The sequence below is a fragment of the Microtus pennsylvanicus genome, chromosome 9, assembly GCF_037038515.1.
Source record: "Microtus pennsylvanicus isolate mMicPen1 chromosome 9, mMicPen1.hap1, whole genome shotgun sequence".
Taxonomy (NCBI): domain Eukaryota; kingdom Metazoa; phylum Chordata; class Mammalia; order Rodentia; family Cricetidae; genus Microtus; species Microtus pennsylvanicus.
Window position 1 is genome coordinate 44,438,762 of NC_134587.1, and position 19,893 is coordinate 44,458,654.

General features: G+C 43.3%; 1 protein-coding gene across 11 annotated transcripts in view; it reads left to right on the plus strand.

The window, feature by feature from the left end:
* Positions 1-270: 270 nt before the first annotated feature.
* Positions 271-19,893, plus strand: part of Sptan1 (spectrin alpha, non-erythrocytic 1) — a 72,209-nt gene continuing 52,586 nt past the window's right edge. For 3 of the 11 annotated variants that reach the window (XM_075985657.1, XM_075985661.1, XM_075985666.1), the window contains exons 1-3: positions 354-488; positions 15,188-15,427; positions 17,845-17,970. In XM_075985657.1, coding sequence (XP_075841772.1) covers positions 15,191-15,427; positions 17,845-17,970 — 363 coding nt within the window. In that variant the 5' untranslated portion in view covers positions 354-488; positions 15,188-15,190. Of the gene's footprint in view, positions 489-3,453; positions 3,505-15,187; positions 15,428-17,844; positions 17,971-19,893 lie in introns of those variants that run through there. The other 8 variants (XM_075985656.1, XM_075985660.1, XM_075985659.1 and 5 more) reach the window with 5 other exon arrangements.

Sequence of the window (19,893 nt, forward strand, 5' to 3'; positions counted from 1 at the left end):
CCGCAGTCCCGGAAGGGCTCCCAGGGGCGGAGGGGCGCGGCGCAGATTCTCTGCAGGGAGGACTGGGCGGGGCAGGATTGCAGGACCCACACCGCGGCGGGCGGAGGCGGCGACTCCTCTGCGCCGCGCCCCGCACCCCTCGCGCGCGCGCCCCCGAGTTCCTCTAGCTCCGCCGCCCTCTGGTTGTTTATCCCCACCCCCACTACCCCGCACCGCCGCCACGGCTTCTTCCGGATGCGCTCGGCCCTTTCCGCACAGCAGCCGAGCGGCGAGTCCCGCCCCTCGCGTCGCCAACTCGGGAGCTTCCCTCGAGCTCGCGCTCGGCCGCCGCGGGGGCGCGCGCGGTCGCCTATAAAAGCCCGGGCGCGCGCGCGTCACCGCCACTATCCGCTGCAGAGCGAAACGCGTGAGGCAGAGGCCGCGGCGGCACATCTTTTTCCTCAGCAGCCCACAGCGCGGCGACCCACGCCCCTCACCCCCGGGAGCCGGTGAGAAAGGGCGGAGGGAGGGAAGGGAAGGGCAGAGGTCAGCCGAGCACGGGGACGGTGCGGACAGGTGAGCCGTGTGGCCTCACAGGCTGCTCCGTGGGCCGCCGCCTTTGTGGCGCGTGGGTTGCGGGGCGCGGCGGAGCCGGGCGGCGACCTGGAATGTCACGAGCTGGGGCAGGCGCGAGGGCCCCTCCCTGTGCCCGCGGCCCCACCCGTCACGGCAGGTGGGGGGGTGGTCCTCGCAGCACCCACCCGCGAGCGTCCCCCGCGCCCCCCTGAGCCCGCACCATGGATGCCCGCACCCCTTGGAGGAGGACGGGCTAGCGTCTGCAGTGAAGGGCTCTCTGACCTTAATTTCATCCTGTGCAGCGATCCCGGGCCCTCCGGCAGCAGGAAGGTCTCCTTTTTCTTTCCTGTTAATAAATGTCTTTTCTCTCCAGTGCTGACCTGCTCCTGTACAGTTGTTAGATGCGGCGCCGATTGGTAGGAGATCCAAATCCAATAAATAACTTAGTAGCTCACAGCTTTTTTATTTTATTTTTTTTCTATTGTGAGACTATATTTTGTTTTGTTTTTAAGTCTAAGTTAATATATTTTTTTTGTCAGATTTTACCACCGTGTCAGTGTGAAGTGAGTCTTTTGTCTGAAGCTGTCCTTGCAAATTTGATGAAATGCTTCTCAATGAAAAATTTTATTTTAAAAGTCTCTTAGGTACTGGAATTACATATTTATATAAAACAAGTGGACCTCGGTGTAAGTCAGGTTCGATGTGTTTTAAATGAATAGTCTTTACAGCTGGGGTGACAGAATTTTTAGCTGTTACAGTTACAGAGTCCTTTTGACCTCCCCCCACCCCCCAAAAAAATCTCTCCAAGCTCTTACTATGTAGCCTAGGCTGGCTTGGAATTCCCTGACTAGCCCAGGCTGGTCTCAAAGTCAGGTTTTTCCTGCCTCAATTTCCCAAGCAATCAGATTTTTATATATAGACCCCAGATATTTTAATTCGTTTGTTCTTTCCTTTGGTATTTTCGAAAAGCTAATCATCACAGCTGTCAAGGAATACTAAGCATTTTCATAATATGTTAAGAAATTGCGTTGTCATAGCAATTGGACTTCAGTGAAACAGAATGTATCAAAGATGGCAGGGTGGGGGTGTCTTGCAACCAGGAAACGAGGGTTTAAGAATAGCAGCAGCAGCAGTGAGTTGCATGAGCTATTGAGCCAAGGATCCCACTCATACTAAATGGCTTAGATTTTAAAGGTCAAATTGAAGTCAGAGTTGACCCCCCCCCCCAAAAATGTGCTCTACTAAGGTTCCCTGCAGGAAATTAACAATAAGCCTTTTTTAGTAACTGGGCCATTAATTTCTCAAAGGGACCCTCAAAGTGTGTTGGCTGTAATCCAGGGACCTAGATAAAAAGGATGGAATGCAAGGCTTGCCCTGTACCAGACAAGTGTGGAACGGTTCTTAGGGCAATCCAGGGCGTAGGGACTTGTAGATATGCATTCCCACTCCCTACTTTTTGAGGCAAGGTCTTGATATGTAGCTCTTTCTGGAACTGTGTAATTGGTTGTAGCTGGTCTTGAACTAATTATACTTGTGCCAACAAGCTTGGCTGGCACCAGCCTTGGCTTTTATAGCCCTTTTAAAGAAGAGGCCTTTGCTCTGTTGTCTCAAACTCCTGGGTTCAGGCTTAAAGCTTCACCCTCAGCTTCCTAAGTAGCAGGGCCTGTGGCAGGCAGCCGTCAGCTATTTTCTGATGGTGCGTTTGGCCTTGGCTGTATGTTTTGTAATAATCCAATAATCGGAAAAATCTGATGTCAAATAATCTACTGAACAGGTTTAAGTGGGGAGAGCATTATTAAGTGTAGGTTTTAGTTCCCTGAATTAGAATTTTGTATTATTTTCCTTGTCTCCTTTCACCTCAAAGGGTGGGGCCTCTGCGGATATTGAGGAATGGCTCTTAGGATAGCTTCCCCCATCCTCTCTGGAACATGCAAAGGACAGAGGGTCTGAGGGCAGCCTCCACTCTATGCATCTAGGTCTGCTGCAGCTCATCAGCTGTGGCCTCACGGAGGAATGCCACGTCCGATGGCAAAGGCTGACTCCAGGAATGCGGAGGTCCGCATGGCTGATCTCAGAGCCAGCTGAGTGGAACAGCTGTGCAGTGAGCCAGCACCTTGCCCATCTCTCTTGCACATGCTGCTTATTCTTGCTTTGAGGAGGAAATAATAGTGTTTTGTAAAGGACCTGCACCAACAATGACCTAATGCTTTTACTTAATTACTTTTACTGTGCAAATTTCTAAAATCTGCAAGATTCCTTTTTCATTAGAATGTGGATGGAAAGACGCCAAATTTATTTTTAAAAGAGCACTCAGTATTAAAAATCAGGTACTTAGCACTTGGGAGGCAGAGGCAGGCAGAGCTCTGTGAGTTCGAGACCAGCCTGGTCTACAGAGCTAGTTCCAGGACAGGCTCCAAAGCCACAGAGAAACCCTGTCTCGAAAAAAACAAAACAAAACAAAAAAATCAGGTGCTTAAAAATTGGGTGCTTGGCAGTGGTGGCACACACCTTTATTCCCAGCACTCGGGAGGCAGAGACAGGTGAATCTGAGTTCGAAGCCAGCTTGGACTAAATAGTGAGTTCCAGGACAGCCATAGCTTCATAAGGAAACCTTGTCTTGAAAACCAAAATATAAAATTAAAAAAGTCAATACTTGGGCAAACTGAGGCCTGAAAGAGCGTGTGACTTGGCCAAGGCAGCACATTCAGGTCATGGTAATTGTCCAGACATCGGAGCCTTGATTCTCTTTGCTGCAGTTCAGATTCCTGGTGGGATTTGGATACTGGGGAAATGTTTGCTATTAATGTTGACCTGTTTTCACAGACCTGTTCCCTTTTGAAGTGACTCTGTCCCACTTGCCCTTAGAAGTGTTATCTTGCTCTTCCCCTCCCTCTTTAGACTCCACATTCCTCCATCATGTTGTCATCGTTTCGTAAACGCAGAGTCCAGGTATTTGACTAGCATGCAGATAATGTGTTGCCTTTCGGGTTTTTTGCCTGGCTTGCAGTGAAGACATACTCATGTCTAAGGTTGAATGATCCAAAAAGGAGAAGCCCTTGCCCGCATGACCTTTCTGTTAGGTAGAAAGGTTAGTGACAGTCTGGTTGGGATTTCTGGTTTCATGATTGGAAGTGTCAGTATGTTCACTCTAAAATTTCCAAAGCCTGCTGTTCTCTACCTTTCTGATATCTTTTAAGGCATGAATATATTCGTTTCTTATTGCCATCCTTGTGTTTGCATGTGATGTTTGCTGATCTTAAATGATGGCTGCTTGGTTCCCGAAGAACCAAGGGAATAATTTACTTTACATATTTAAAAATTACCTGAAAACATAAATACTGTTTTTCGTTTGACAAGTGCTGTAACCTGAGTTTGTCTTCTTTTCCATTGACTTAGCTCTGTCATAATCCCTGTGATCAAATCTTTAAAACCAACACTCTAGCCAGGTGTGGTGGCGCACACTTTTAATCCCAGCACTTGGGAGGCAGAGGCAGGCATCTGAGTTAGAGGACAACCAGGGCTTCAGAAAAACCCTGTCTTTTAAAACCAGAAGACAAAAAAACAACACTCTGTTTTATGTGTAGTGTTACAGTATTTGCTAAAATTGAGCCCTTTTCAAAAAAAAAAACTGCATAAAATGACCTTGATATCCTAAAATAAGAGTTAAAAATTACAGACTTTTCTAGTGATTATAGCTGCTAAATCTAAGGCAGGCCCTTTTATAAATGAAACTGTTAGTTATCTAAGGCTTACATTACAGCCTTTTCCTGTCTTGAATCTTAATATATTGCACTTAAACCCTTTTCATCTGAATTTTGCAGGTTGAAAGGTAAGTAGCAGCAAGATAGTATGTGGGGAGCATCAGAAGTAAGTTACCCAGCACTGCTCTGCATTTCTGGGTTTTGATGCAATGCAGTATGAATATCTTGCTTTCTTGAAGCTAAGACCTGCTCACCTCTGCAGAATTATGCTAACAAGCTGAATTAATCAATTTGAAGGCTGACATGCAGAGCCACAATCTTGACTGGAATGTGGTTGAAGCAAACAGACTGCCGGAAATCTTGTTTATGTACTATTTACTGCTCTGCTTACCATCCTGTCCGCTACTAAAACCTGTAGCTAAGCTGGTTGTGAGTTGGTTTGTTTGATCTGAGAATCATCTAGTACACAGTTTTTTGTGGGTGCTAACCAATTCTTTGGTAGTTTGTTCTCAGGCAAGCCATTTCACATCTGTGGATTGTTTTGCAAATCTGAGATTCACTATGTGCTGGCCTCATAAGCCACAGAGAGAAGGTATTGTCAGTTCTGCACATTTGAGCTCTGACTAAGCAACAAAACCCAAACTGATAAATTGTTCTGTGACCTTTGCCTTGGGTGATGTTTACGAATTTTTCCATAGAGCCAATTGATCGTTTTTTTTCTGTAAGTCCCTAAAATGCCTTTCTTGCAAAAGAGAACAGCTGGTGTCCAGCCTGAAAATCAATGTTCATTTTATAGTGGTCCAAGTCCTCTGGCCTTCAGGACATTCAGTGTGCTGCAGTGGATTTAAACGCAAGCAAAAGCCAAGATTCCTTTCATATTACTTTACTTTTTCTTTTCTTTTAAAGTATAGAAAGACAAGTAATTGAATTGTTCGACCCTATGAAATGTGGTTATGGCTGTCCTAAACCACTCACTTACAGGTGCCAGATTTGCGGAATCTAAAACATTTGACCTTTGGTTTGAAAATGTTTTCATCCATAGTCTTGTTACTTAACCCACTGTCTCTCCATGCTCCCAGTATAGATATATAGTGGCATGTAACTGCTTATAAATTAAGTGAAGACATTTTAAAATTCCCCAAGTACCAAGAAGGGTCTCAAACAGCTGTTTCGTGGCATTTGGCTGTCCTGACAAAATACTCGTGTAAGTTTGTTTAGGAATCCAGGTCAGTATAGAATGTGTACAAGTTTATATTATGCATGAGGAAACATTCTTTGACTTCCTGTATCTTTGGAAATTCATTTAGAAAATTTCAGTTAGACTTCATGCCTTTAGACCTGGAGCTGGATATAAAGCTCAGCGGGTAAGAGCATTGGCTGTGGTTCAGAGCACCCAGACAGCTCACATTTGTCTGTAACTCCAGTTCCAGGGTTTCTGACAACCTCACACAGACAAACATGCAGGCACACCCCAATGAACATAGAATAAAAATAAAAATTGTAAAAGGAAAGAATCAACTAGATCTGGCAGTATTGCAAGAATGCTGACAAGTGCTTTTGTTTATTACAGTAGAGGGCATGGCTGTAATTCTTGTTTGATCCCCTGAGTCAGCTTGCTGTAGGATGTGGCTATTGTTTTGACTGCTGTCCTTATGAAGAGCCCACATTTCCATCTTCTCTAACATTTGTAAAACTATGAAATTTTTCACAGAGAACCCCTGTCTCAAAAAAAACAAAACAAACTTTTCTTAAAAGTTACCTTAAATGTAACAGTTGTTGCTGTTGTTGTTTTTGAGACAGGATTTCACTGTGCAGCACTGGCTGTTCTGGAACTCACTCTGTAGACCAGGCTGACCTTGAACTAAGAGATCTGCCTGCCTCTGCCTCTGAATTAAATTTTGGAATTTAATTCTGTAATTAAAGGTGTCATCGTCCCCAGCTAAATATAACATTGTCCTTAAACCCACAGAGAATACATTTAACCCTGATTTCCCCTCGTTTATTCTTTGTGTACATGGACCTGATTAACAAAAATCAAAGTTGATTGGCAGCATGGAGATAAGCTACCGGTTGTTGACTCTGAGGCAGTCCCCTGTTGTGGTTTTAGGTGGTTAGTATGGCCGACAGATAGGCTGGTAGGTTTGGAGATTGTTTTTTAATGGCATATTTCCCAGATTCTTCCTGCCCAGTGATTTAAAGGTGTTAATCTCATTAGTTTAAGTGCAGCCTGGAACATTCTCTGGAGTATGTCTTATCAGGCTGCTGCATATTGCCAGGGCAGGGGTGGGGTTCTTTCAGAATGCACCTTCAGTCATGGACGGAATGTAGTACACACAGGCAGGGTCCCAGAAACTCCAGTAACTTTGACGTAATATTGGGTGAGAGGTTATATATCTTTGAGTAACAGTTTTTGGTTGTATTTATGAAAGTTTATTTTCTTCATGTTGTATGAAAATGTTCCTTTTAGGAGTGAAAAGAAAATGGAGTTCTTGCAGCTAAATAACATCTAATAGGTTAAGAGAATAATAATCTGTAATCATACAAATCTGCAGTGGGAGCGAGGTGGTGTCCAACTCTGCAGAGAGCCGGTTGTGCTTGGCAGAGGTCCCACCTTCTGACGTCAGCTGATGTACTGCAGGAAAGAAAAGTCTATTATTGCCTGACCAAAGTACTTGGTATAGAATTGACTCTTTCTACTTCACTGGGTCCACAAAGAGAGCCTTTTAGGTTGGGTAACTTCAGTGGGTCCTCTCTGTATGGTCTCTTTGCTTTGGTAGGGGCAGTTTGCTAAAAGCAGGCTGAGCCCATGCAGAGAGACTGGAGTGGAATCTTGAGTGTTGTCCATCAGACAGGGTTGCTTCCTGATGTGTTCCCACTCCACATCTATACTCTAGAGCTTGAACATAGGGCCTTGCACATTGACAGGCAAGTACTCTACCAGTAAGAGCTGCCTCTTCTAGAAGACCCACCACCATAAGTTTTGAGACAGGATCTCAACAAGTTTCAGACTAGCCTTGAACTTACTCTGAGATACTTTGGCCTCACCCTCTGGAGTAGCTGGATCTGTAGTTCTGAGCTACAAGGCTCAGCTCCTATTGTGGTTGCTTAGAGATTTTCCTGCAGCTAAAGGAGTTTTAAAACGTGGTGGGTTCTGTAATAGGAAACAGGACAGGCACCATACTCTTCAGTCCTGAACTCTTCAGTGTGGTTACCGTTTCAGGTTATAGCTCTACCTCCTCTGGGGGGGAAATGGTTATAAGAAAATTTTGTAAGCAAGCAAAGTAAGTACAGCATTTCTGATGGTTTTTCTTCTTTTCATTGTTGTTTTTGATACAGCTGTCTGTCCTGGAACTCAGTCTGTAGACCAAGCTGGCCTTGAACTACCTGATTCTGCCTCCTGCAGGCAAGGATTAAAAGTGTGTACCGTTCCTACCTGGCTTTTTCTTTTTCTTTTTTTCCTTAACAGTTTCCTGTGGATGAGAACAAGGACAATGCATAAATAAATCATCCTTTTTGTTTTATTTATTTGATGGGGGTCTCACTGGGTAGCCCAGACTGGCCTCCAAATGGAAAAATCCTACCTTAGTCTCCCTGGTGTTAGATCACAGGCATGTGCCAACAGTTCAGCTAGCTATTAATTTTAAGGATTTTTGAAGTTCATTTTAAGAATTGATATGCCTTGCTGAGTTGTTTCCTAACGTCAGCCTGTGCTGGTGAACAGAGCAGCTGCCTCCTCAGGGAACATTTGGTGATCTGGATCTCCTAGGGTGATACCTGGTTGGATGTCTTTGGTCAGTGTACTATTTGTCATTCTTGTCACCAGTCTAGCATTCACCAGAGGAGACTCCCAGACTCAGAATATAGAGAAAGAAGCTGGGCGGTGGTGGCGCGCACACCTTTGATCCCAGCACTTGGGAGGCAGAGGCAGGCGGAATGAGTCCTCTGAGTTCAAGGCCAGCCTGGTCTACAGAGAAAGTTCGAGGACAGCCAGAACTATTACACAGAAAAACCCTGTGTCAAAAAAACAAAAAAGAAATATATATATATATATATATATAGAGAGAGAGAGAGAGAGAGAGAGAGCGTGCCATTATCCTACTCTCCCCACTCCTTGCAAATGAATTTGTGTATTTTCTTGGTCGTTTAGTCAATAATCATATTCATTTCTATGTATATCTATTTATTTTGAGACCTGGTCTCACTATGTAGTCATGGCTGGCCTAGAACTTGCTGTATATTGACCATTCTGGCCTTAAATTTCAAGATCATTCTGTGGTGTTGGGATCAAAGTCATATTCCACCACACCTGGCTTAAAAGTTTTTTTTCTTTTTTAAAAAAAAATATGTATTATATATACAGTGTTCTGCTTGCATGTGTGCCTGCATGCCAGAAGAGGGCACCAGATCTCATTACAGATGGTTGTGAGCTGCCATGTGGTTGCTGGAATTGAACTCAGGACTTTGAAAGAACAGTCAGTGCTCTTAACTGCTGAGCCATCTCTCAAGCCCCCAAGTTTTATTTTTTAAAATTACCTTTCTTGCTGGGGGATGGTGGCTCATGCCTTTAATCCCAGCACTAGGGAGGCAGAGGCAGGAGGATCTTTGTGAGTTTGAAGCCAGCCTGGTCTACAAGAGCAAGTTATAGGACAGGCTCCAAAGCTGCAAAGAAACCCTATTTCAAAAAACCAAAAAATGCCTTTCTTACCATTTTAAATGTTTGGAAAGCCCCTTATTACCATACCAAGAGAGTCAATAAACATGTACAGAAGAACACACTGATTTTACGAAGAACATAAAAAAGGTAAGGATAATGTCCACGGGCATTTGTCCAACTTCTAAGAGGTGGTGTCAAACTTAGAGAATTATATGGTAGCTTACCACCCACATTTATAGCTTGCTTCCTCAATTTAGGAATTGAAAAGAAAAATTAGTCCAGCAAAGGGAAACCATTCCCAACTGACATTTCAGGTTGGATCCACAAATTGTCCACTGAAGATGAGCTTTTCCTTTCCAGTGGTCTCTGGGTTTCTGTCTGCCGTGAATTGCTATTATGTCTACCCTCTTCTTGCAGAGAGGAGTCTAAACTGTCTTTTAGCAGAGTATGATGTTGGAACCCAGCAAGAATGCTCTATGTACATAAATATTTCCTGTTGTCACAAGCAGTTAGGCTAAAGGAAATCTGGTAGAACTGTGCTGACAGAGCAGCCTGTTCCTAAATGCATGTCACAGATTGGCCAGCAGCTTATCTACCAAAGGTGTTTTTCTAATTTTGATACAGAGCAGTGTATAGACAAATCATAGACCAGGATTCCACACACAAAAACACGAGGAACCCTCTCAGCATTGACAGTTTTTAGCTGCTGCACTTCACAGACCAGAGGAAAGCAGGACACAGGCTGAACAAACGTTCTTAATGCCCTTTACACCAGAGTAAGGCTTTCAGGCATTAGGTGTCTCTGGCTAATCAGGAGGAGGTAGGTAGAAATCTTTAGTGCATCTGCAGGTGTGGCTGCAACAGAGGATAGGGAGCAGGACTTAGAGTTTACTCATTTCAGTGTGTCTTGGGATATGTGTAGGACATACCAGGGAAGACGGGATGGAACATTGTAGGCAGAATTATGTACAGGCCAGGCATGTCTAATTCCAGGGAGGAGGATTAAATGTTAAACATCATTTTCGGCTACATAGGGAGTTCAAAGAAAAAAAGTGTACAAGGCTTAGCATTTCATAGAGAATCATGTTTTAGAAAGGGACTCATTTATGATTGGGGAGGTGGCTCAGAAGGTAAAGTTCTTGTAATGAAATCCAGGCATAGCAGTGTGCTTCTATGGCTCAGATGGGGAAGAAGGGGAGCCCTGATGAGTAGCCAAGCCAAATCAGTAAGCTCCAAGTTCAGTGAGGAAGACTCTGTTGCAGAAAATAAGGTAAGAGGGGACTCTTGGGAGTGATGATGTTAAGAGCTGTGGTATAACATTTACCTCCCTCCCTCCCTCCTTCTTTCCACCACCATCCCACAATAATAATAAAGATTATTATCACACGTATATATTTGTGTGTCTAGGGTTGCTCATGTGCCACCATGTGTGTGAAGGTCAGCAGACAACTTGTGAAAGTGGGTTTTCTCCTTCCAACATGAATCCTGAGAACCAACTCTGATTATCAGGCTTGACCGCAAGTGCCTTTACCAGCTGAGCCATCTCACATGCTGGATTTCTTAAAAAAGACAGAGAACAGTGTCTGACAGACTCGTGTACCTGCAGGCTCATACAACACACAGAGCTGGAGAAGTGACTCTGGTGGGGTGCTTTCTTAGTATTCAAGAAGTCCTGAGTTAGATGCCCAGCACCACTGAAAAGAGAGGAGGAAAAGCTTGGGAAATCAATCAAAATAACTACTTCCATAGACGATAATTTGAAAGACAAGGTGCTTGAGTTAAAATCACCCCAGGTTGCAGGGCAGCAGTAGCACGTGTCCTCAATCCCAGCACTTGGGAGGCAGAAGCAGGCCAGTCTCTAAGTTCTAGGCCAGCCTTGTTGACTGAGGTTCCTGTCATGCCTGGTTTTTAAGTCCCAAAGAAATCACACAGAGGTCTACATTAATTATAATAAACTGATTGGCTTATTAGCCTATGATTTTTGTTTGTGTTAGCCATGTGGCTTGGTACCTTTTTTTGGTGAGGCAGTCACACCTTGCTTGCTCTGTGTCTGGGTGATGACTACAGACTAAACCTTTCCTCTTCCCAGAATTCTCCTGTTCTTGCCCCTACCATACTTCCTGCCTGGCTACCAGCCAATCAACATTTTATTAAAATACAATTGACAGGGTACAGACCATTGTCCCACAGCACCCCACCTTTAAAAAAAAAAAAACCAGCAACAACTCTGAATCGAATCTCCTTTTCCGCTTTTTTTAGCTTTTCTCCTGATATCCATAACAACTTGCAACCAACATTTTAAGCAAAGACAAATATCCATAATATATTTTGGGGGGAATGTGGGCATAGTTTTTTAGGCTTCTTCCTGCTGATTGGGGCCACAGCTATTCTTACGGGCACCTAAAGAAAATTTTGAATTATGGTCAAGTCTTGACTGGAATATTCTGTAAGGCTTGATCTGAAAACATTGGCTCTTCTGGGCCATCTGCTCCGATCAGAGATTTTTAAGGGCGGGGGGGTGTGTGTCTTCCTTGATCAAACGTGATTTTTCTTAGCCCAGAATGAATCCATAGCCTCTCATTTCCTGTGGAAACAAAAGCAAAACCTCTTCTTCTAAGTAACATACCATTTGACTTAAATTTTGAAAATATATATGTTGGAATAATCCATGTCCCACAGTCTACAAAGTGAGTTTCAGGACAGCCAGAGCTGTTGCACAGAAAAACCCTGTCTCAAAAACAACAACAACAACAACACCCCCCCAAAAAAACAGTAACAGCAAAAATTACCTTCCCTGGGAAGATACTATTTTAGTTAGAATGTTGTCTTTAATGCTGATCAGCTGCATCCAGTGCTTGCCAAAATCTTGTGTGGGTTGTGGGCAGTACCCTCGCAGGTTTTCATCCCAGTCCTCGGCCTACTAGCTGCAGGAGGCAACAAGATAAGGGGCAAAGCTCCCATGTATTTCTAGTAAAGTTTTGGGGTTTTTTAAGGATTTATTTATTTAAGTACTTTATATATAGGTGTTTTTTCTATGTGTACATTTGCGCACCAGAAGAGGTCATTGGATCCCATGAGACTATAAATAAAGAAGGGTTGAGCCTTCATGTGAGTGCAGGAACTGAACTCAGGTCCTCTGAAAGAGCAGCTAATGCTCTTAACCACTGAGCCATTTCTCCAGCCCCATAGTTTTTATACCTTCTGCATGGTTCATGGAACAGTAACTGGAAGGGACCTTAGTACTCTTTTATCCTGCTTACTAGACTCAGAATCTCCTCTCTACACTGTACTTTGTTTGGTGTTTGTTTTGAAAGTCTTACTAGGTGTGGGCCTAGTATCTGATAATAGACCAGACTAACTTTGAACTCGTGTCAGTCCTCTGCAGCTGCCTCCTGAGGACTTGGATTTCAAGCATGAGCCTCTATTCCGGTCACAAACTGTGATTTTATTTTTATTTTTTATTGCATTTGTGAGTGTTGGGGCATGTAGAGGTCAGAGGACAACTTTGTGGAATTGATTCTCTTCTCTCTTTTTTTTCTTGTTTTTTTTGTTTGTTTGTTTGTTTGTTTTTGAGACAGGGTTTCCCTGTGTAACAGTCCTACCTGTCTTGGAACTAGCTCTTGTAAACCAGGCAGCCTGGAACTCACAGGAATTCACCTGCCTTTGCCTCCCGAATGCTGGATTAAAGGTGTGCGCCGCTGCCACCCAGCCTTGATTCTCTTCTATACATGAATTCTAGTCATCACACTTAGATTGCCAGTGGATACACTGAACCATCTCATCAGCCTTTGTTTTTTGTTTGTTTTTTGTTTTTTAAATATGTGTACCATGTGTTTATACCTGATGCCCATGAAGTCAGAGGAAGTTATTGTATCTCCTGGAACTGGAGTGACAGGCAATTGTGAGCTGCCATATGGGTGCTAGGAACCGAACTTTGATTCCCTGGAAGAGCAATACTCTTAACCTCTGAGCCGTCTCTGCAAATCAAGAATTCTTATTTGCATTTTGAAACATCTTTCTGTATAACTCAGGCTGCCCTTGAAGTCTCCATTCTCTTGCCTCAGCCTACTGAGAGAGATTCTGTTGTTGGTGTTAGGAATCAGTTGATTGATGGGTATATGTGCTAAAGACAGTAATTTTAGAGTGGGAAAGGTTACTTGCCATTCCTTAGCCACTCTAAGCATAATAGGAAAGGTAGCTTGTAACAGGGTCATGTACTGCTGAATTTAGAATTTTAGAAGCTGCGGTCCTTGAACTGAGTAGAGGACAGAATGGTTTCTTCTCTCTGATGCTGGGGAGGAAACTGATGGCCTTGTGCATGCCAGCAGCTGTGCTGTTCTATATTCCACCCTGACTTCTTGATAAGATCTAAGTAGCAGGGGCTGGAGAGATGGCTCAGTGGTTAAGAGCATTGCCTGCTCTTCCAAAGGTCCTGAGTTCAATTCCCAGCAACCACATGGTGGCTCACAACCATCTGTAATGAGGTCTAGCGCCCTCTTCTGACCTGCAGACATACACACAGACTATTGTATACATAATAAATAAATAAATATTTTTTAATAAAAAAGATCTAAGTAGCATAATCTTCGTTTCTTACATAATAAGTCAAGTTCTCTTCTTGACATAAAATTTGGCAAAACTGCTTAGAAAACTACATGTTTCACATTAGGGTTTAATGCTACAAGGAAAACCCCATTATCTGTTATATCAACCTTTGTAGTTTATGTAAAACTGCTAAACCTACACAGCCTCCCTCCTTTCCAAAGCCACTGATAGAAGTAGGGGAGGTTGAACCAGGCCTGTTGACCCAGGTTTGTGATTTCCAGCTATGGGTCACTGAGGCAGAAAGATTTCAGGTTCAAGACCAGTCTGGGAAACCTAGTAAAACGTGGACCCGGTAAAACGAAAAAGAACTGGAAATGTAGCTCTTGGAACATGGTAGCCTCACATGCATGATGTGCTTGAGTTAAATCCCTGGTGTGCACACTCTTGTGAACCCCCGCCCCCGCACTTCTGCACCTGCATAAGCAAATGGTCATACAGCTCAGTCTCCCAATACACTGTGATGTGATTTTCACTCAGATGACAAGACCTGTCACTGTCCACCCGAAGACTTGCTTAGCTGACATTTCAGAGTAACAGAATTCAGCTGCTTTGTCTAGGTAGAGTCATCCTTTGGTTGACTAGCATCAGAGGTGGGAAGATAAAGAGGAAAGCTGGTTTAAATAAGAGTAAATTGGGAGTGGGAAATGCATCTGACTTGTTTAAGTGCTTGCTTTGCATGTAGGAGACCCTGGGTTTGACTCAGCACAGCATAAAATCTGGCGTTCGTGGAACATAATTGTAATTCTAGTACCTAGGAGAGAAGGGTCAGTAGTTCAAGGTTATCTGTAACTATATAACAAGTGGCCAGTCTGTGGCCAATCCATGATACACGAGACCTTGTCAAAAAAAAGTCATTCATATCTCATACCTTTATATGATAAATGCAAAAGCGAGATGAAAGAATTGTTTTAAAGTGAATTTATCAATAATCCTTCAAATACCAGTGTTTGCTTTGAATCTTGAAGCCCCTGTAGAAGTATTATAAATGTAATTCTCCCATTTATCACTTTCACTTTTCATTGTCATCAAAACCACCATCCTTTGGCTGGAGAGATGGCTCAGTGGCTAGAGTACTGGCTATTCTTCCAGAGGTTCAGAGTTGAGTTCCCAGCACCCACGTATAGTTCACAGCTATCCATAATGTTATCTGATAGCACCTTCTGCTGTGCAGGCACACATGTAGATAGAGCATCATAAACAAACAAACAAACAAATAAATAAATAAATAAATAGATCTTGAAAACAACAACGTCAACAAAAATTGCCATCTGAGGGGCCAGAGTAGGTAGGTAGGTGTTGGGAGAAAATAACTTGGCAATTCTCAACCTGTAGGTCGCAACCCCTTTGGGGGTGAATGACCCTTTCACTGGGGGCCACCCTAAACCATCAGAAAACACAGATACTTGCTTTACAATTCATAACAGTAACAAAGTTACAGTTGTGAAGTAGCAATGAAAATAACTTTATTGTTGGGGGTTACCACAACATGAACTGTGTTGGTTTGCAGCATTAGGAAGGTTGAGAACCACTGAATTAGCTGTTCATTAAGGCTTCATCCCTAGAAAAGCCTACTTCATAATTCATTTGTTGGGATTTTCTGATTCTTTCCATCAGAGAGCCTAATCCATTTCTTGTCTCATGGAACTTATTTCAGGGCATTCTGTCTTTTCAGAAAATGGATCCAAGTGGGGTCAAAGTGCTGGAAACAGCAGAGGACATCCAGGAGAGACGGCAGCAGGTCCTGGATCGGTACCACCGCTTCAAGGAGCTCTCTACCTTGCGGCGGCAGAAGCTAGAAGATTCCTATCGGTTCCAGTTTTTTCAAAGAGATGCTGAGGAACTGGAGAAGTGGATTCAGGAGAAGCTTCAAGTTGCATCTGATGAGAACTACAAAGACCCAACCAACTTGCAGGTATGTCTGAGCTCCTAGAGATTCTTGCATCTCAGAAGTCAGGGCACCAAAAAAGATAGAGTAGCTGGAAGAATGTAGGTCAGACACAAAGACCAACTCTGCTCTGAGAAGAACCTAGCATATATGGTGGAGGCATAGCTTACAGGCACGATGTTTTCTGCATGCATGAGAACCAGTAGTTCTCAACCTTCCTAATGCTGATACCTTTAATATAGTTCCTCATGTTGTGGTGACTCCCAAACATTAAATTACTTCGTTGCATTTCATAACTATAACTTTGCTACTATTATGAATTGTAATGTAAACCAGGTGGTGGTGGTGCACTCCTTTAATCCTAGACCTTGAGAGGCAGAGGCTGGCAGATCTCAATGAATTCAAGGCCAGTCTGGTCTACAGAGTGTGTTCCAAAATATCCAGGACTGTTATACAGAGATACTCTGTCTTGAAATACAAAAAAAAAAAACCACACACACAAATGATTTGTAATGTAAATATCTGTGTTTTCTGATGTTAGGCGATCCCTTTGAAAGGGTTGTTTGAACCCCACAGGTTGAGAACCGCTGCTTTAAGCTGATAGCTCTTAAACTCAAAGCCTCTGGAATTTTTTTTTTAAACCCAGCCAGATACTGACACACATTTACTGTAAAGATTTATTTATTTAGTGTGTACAGTGTTCTACCTGCTTGTATACCTGCAGTCCAGAAGAGGGCACCAGGTCTCATTACAGATGTTTGCCAACCACCATGTGGTTCTGGGAATTCAACTCAAGAATCTTTGGGAGAGCAGTGCTCTTAACTGCTGAACCATCTCTCCAGCCCTGCCACTGGAATTCTTGACATTTCCAAGAAAAGTCTTGGTGGTTATTTTGGATTGTGTTTTGTTTTTGAGGCAGGGTCTTTACAGCCCTAGGAGTAGGCTAGCCTCAAACTCACAGAGATCTACCTGACTGTGTGGGTCTTGCTCTGTAGCCCTAGCTGACTTAACATGTAGACTGGGCTAGCTTCAGACTCACAGATCTACTTTCCTGCCTCCTGTGTGCTTAAATTAATGCACCACCATGCCCAGCTCGACTGTTCTGAGAAGGCATGCTAACAGTATTGTTGCTACCAAAAATAAGTAGTTATGGGCTAGAGAAATGGCTAAGTGGTTAAGAACATGCACTGCTATTGCGGTGGTTATGGGTTTGGCTCCCAGCATCCATATCAGGTGTCTCACAGCCTTCTGTAACTTCAGTTTCAGGGGCTGTCATGCCTCTATGGCCTCTGAGCACCTACATATATATGGCATACATCCACACAGACACAGATATATGAATAAATGGTTTTTGTTTTGTTTTTTGTTTTTTGTTTTTGTTTTGTTTTGTTTTTTCAAGACACTGTTTCTCTGTAGCTTTGGAGCCTATCCTGGAACTTGATCTGTAGACCAGGCTGGCCTGGAACTCAGAGGTTCGCCTGCCTCTACCTCCCAAATGCTGGGATTAAAGGTGGGAGCCACCACCTCCTGGCAATACATGTTTTTTTTTTTTTTTTTTTTTTTTTTTTTTTTTTTTTGGTTTTTTCGAGACAGAGTTTCTCTGTGGTTTTGGAGCCTGTCCTGGAACTAGCTCTTGTAGACCAGGCTGGTCTCGAACTCACAGAGATCCGCCTGCCTCTGCCTCCCGAGTGCTGGGATTAAAGGCGTGCGCCACCACCGCCCGGCCAATACATGTTTTTTAAAAAGAAAGAAAAAAATGGAATGGGTTTTGCAAGATGGTTCAGTGCATAAAGACGCATACTGTTATGCCCGGTGACTTGAGTTCCATCCTAAGACCCACGTGGTGAAAGGAGAGAACATGTGCTATAGCATGTGCATGCTTGCACACATACACAGACCTGAAAAATAAATGTACTTAAAAATTAAAGAGAGCCAGGCGGTGGTGGTGCACGCCTTTAATCCCAGCACTTGGGAGGCAGAGGCAGGTGGATCTCTGTGAGTTTGAGGCCAGATTGGTATATATAGCAAGCTCCAGAACAGTCAGGGCTATACAGAGAAACCCTGTCTTGAGGGAAAGAAGAAAGAAAAAAAAATTAAATAGAATGTAAGCAGGGTTTGGTTGTGGCTTCTAAAATAAGTGGAATGTGTATGATACTGTGAGCATGGTCCTGTTTTTCTAGAAAGGATTAGATGTTCTGGATAAAATTTGAAATATAATAATGTAATAAAATTTGAAATTTTATTATATTATTATATTCTGAATTATCTTCTACCTGCAAAGTTGCATGTGCTCACAGGCCAGTGTGGTAGAAATATAGTCTTTGTATTTGAGTAGTTGCCTCCCTCGCTAGAGGAAATGGGACTGAGGACAGGGGATCTTTGGGATAGGAACAAGGCAAGTGCCTTGTGGTAACACTTGGGGCTCACTTGTGTTGTACTACCAGGGAAAGCTTCAGAAGCACCAAGCCTTTGAAGCTGAAGTACAGGCCAACTCAGGAGCCATTGTCAAGCTGGATGAGACAGGAAACCTTATGATCTCAGAAGGACATTTTGCGTCTGAAACCATCCGGGTAAGTAAGAATTCTACTTGGTCAGAAAGCTTCACTTGCAGGAACAGGGTAGGAGGAAGCTCGACTTGTCCAAGAAATCTACAAACCAGGTATCGTTATGATTGAGAGCATGACTGAAAACTAGTGTATGTAGTGAGGAACAGGATTCTTGGAGTAGAGAGAGTTAGCATTTGTTCATACATTAAGGAAGATTGCTTCCATGTCAACTAACTCTAGTATTTCAGAGGATAACTAGTAACTTTGGGACTGGTATCTTCAAACTTTGGACCCACTTATTTTGGAGTTGAGAAGATAGTTTTCTATGCTTTGTTAACAGTACTATAGTATTGAGGGAAAATGCCCTATTCTTATTGCCCTGTTGAGTTTCATAAACAGATACTTTTATCTAGTTGATCTTTGATATACTTATTTAAATTTTAATTTCTGTGTGTAATTACAGGTGTTTGTGCATGTATGTATGCATGAACACTCAGAGGCCAAAAGAAGAGTGTTGGATCCCTTAAAGCAGGAGTTAGTGGTGTCTGTAAGCTGCCTCATGTGGGTACTGAACTCAGGTCTCCCTAAGAAAGGATGTACACTAACTACTGAGTCATGTCATCATTCCTTTGATATACTTCTTGTTTGTCTACATGCTTTGCTTGTTTCTTTTTATTTCTTTGTGTTAGGCTCTAGGTATCTAAAACAAGCTGTACTTGAACTGGATCCTCTTGTCTCAGCCACCCAAATGTTGTAGTGTGTGTTACCTCATCCAACCTTTTATTTGGTTGTCTCCAAAGCCACCTTGCATTGAGGGCACAGCCTTTCCTAGGACTTTATTTGTCACGCATTCTTGAAGATGAAGGCGAAGCCATCAGCCTCAGCCAGGGGTACTCCACCCCCACCCCGCCTTGCTTCACTATCTGTTTTGAATGAGCTAGGAGCCAGGCTGGTGGTTTACAGCGTTAAACATTAGTACCGTATTTGCTCTGCTGGTGTCTGTCTGCCGTGGGTATTCTAAAATGGACCGGCCTATCTGCCTACTTACTGAATCCAGGCTTTTGTTTGGTGGGTTAGGTTTGGTTTTTGGTTTGTTTTTGTTTTTGTTTTTTCCAAGACAACGTTTCTTTGTGTAGCCCTGACTGTCCTGGAACTCACTTTATAGGCCATACTGGCCTAGAATTCACAGAGATCTACCTGCCTCTGCCTGCTTCCTGTGTGCTGGGGTAAAAGGCATGGGCTGAATCTAGGCTTTTGATTAGGAACTGTTAAAATTGCTATTAGTAGTGTTTGTAAGAAAAGTTAGTGCCAATCGTCCAATAACCAACTGTTTGATTTTGAATTCCTTTGACTAATGTAATCTCTTAATTAAATACATTGTTTTTAATGTAGTCCTGTACTAAATAAAGTCAGTTGTCTTCTTACTACTTCATAGAAGTTTCCCTGAGATATACGGGACTATGTAGTATAACCCAGTCACAGATAGACCTGAGAGGAACAGACCAAGTGTTTGACTTTGGGGATTCATCTTGGGAGAGGACCCAGAGCTGAGTTCATTTGTACCCCATTTGGAGAGTTTATCAAAGCAGCTTTATATATACTGCCAACTAGCATTTGGAGTAACCTTCCCAAAGTCCCATAGGTGAGAAGTAGAATTTCACTGTGTTATTTCCAATCTGTATCCCATGCCTGTCTTTTCCTAATGTTTCCTGTATCTGCATCTCCGAAAGCTCCCACTGCTGACGCACAGCCTGAGTCATAGCCAGACCTTCTTTCCCACCCTGAGTTCTGCAGCTTCCCTATCTACTCTTCTTCCTGGATTGCAGGCAGCCTGAGTAGCTGGGCCCTCTCTGACTTGTAGGGCTGGGAAAATTGTGCCAATACCTGAGTCATGACCTGACTGCGTGAAAAGGAAATTTGTGTGACTGACAGTGGACTTGAGGGTGA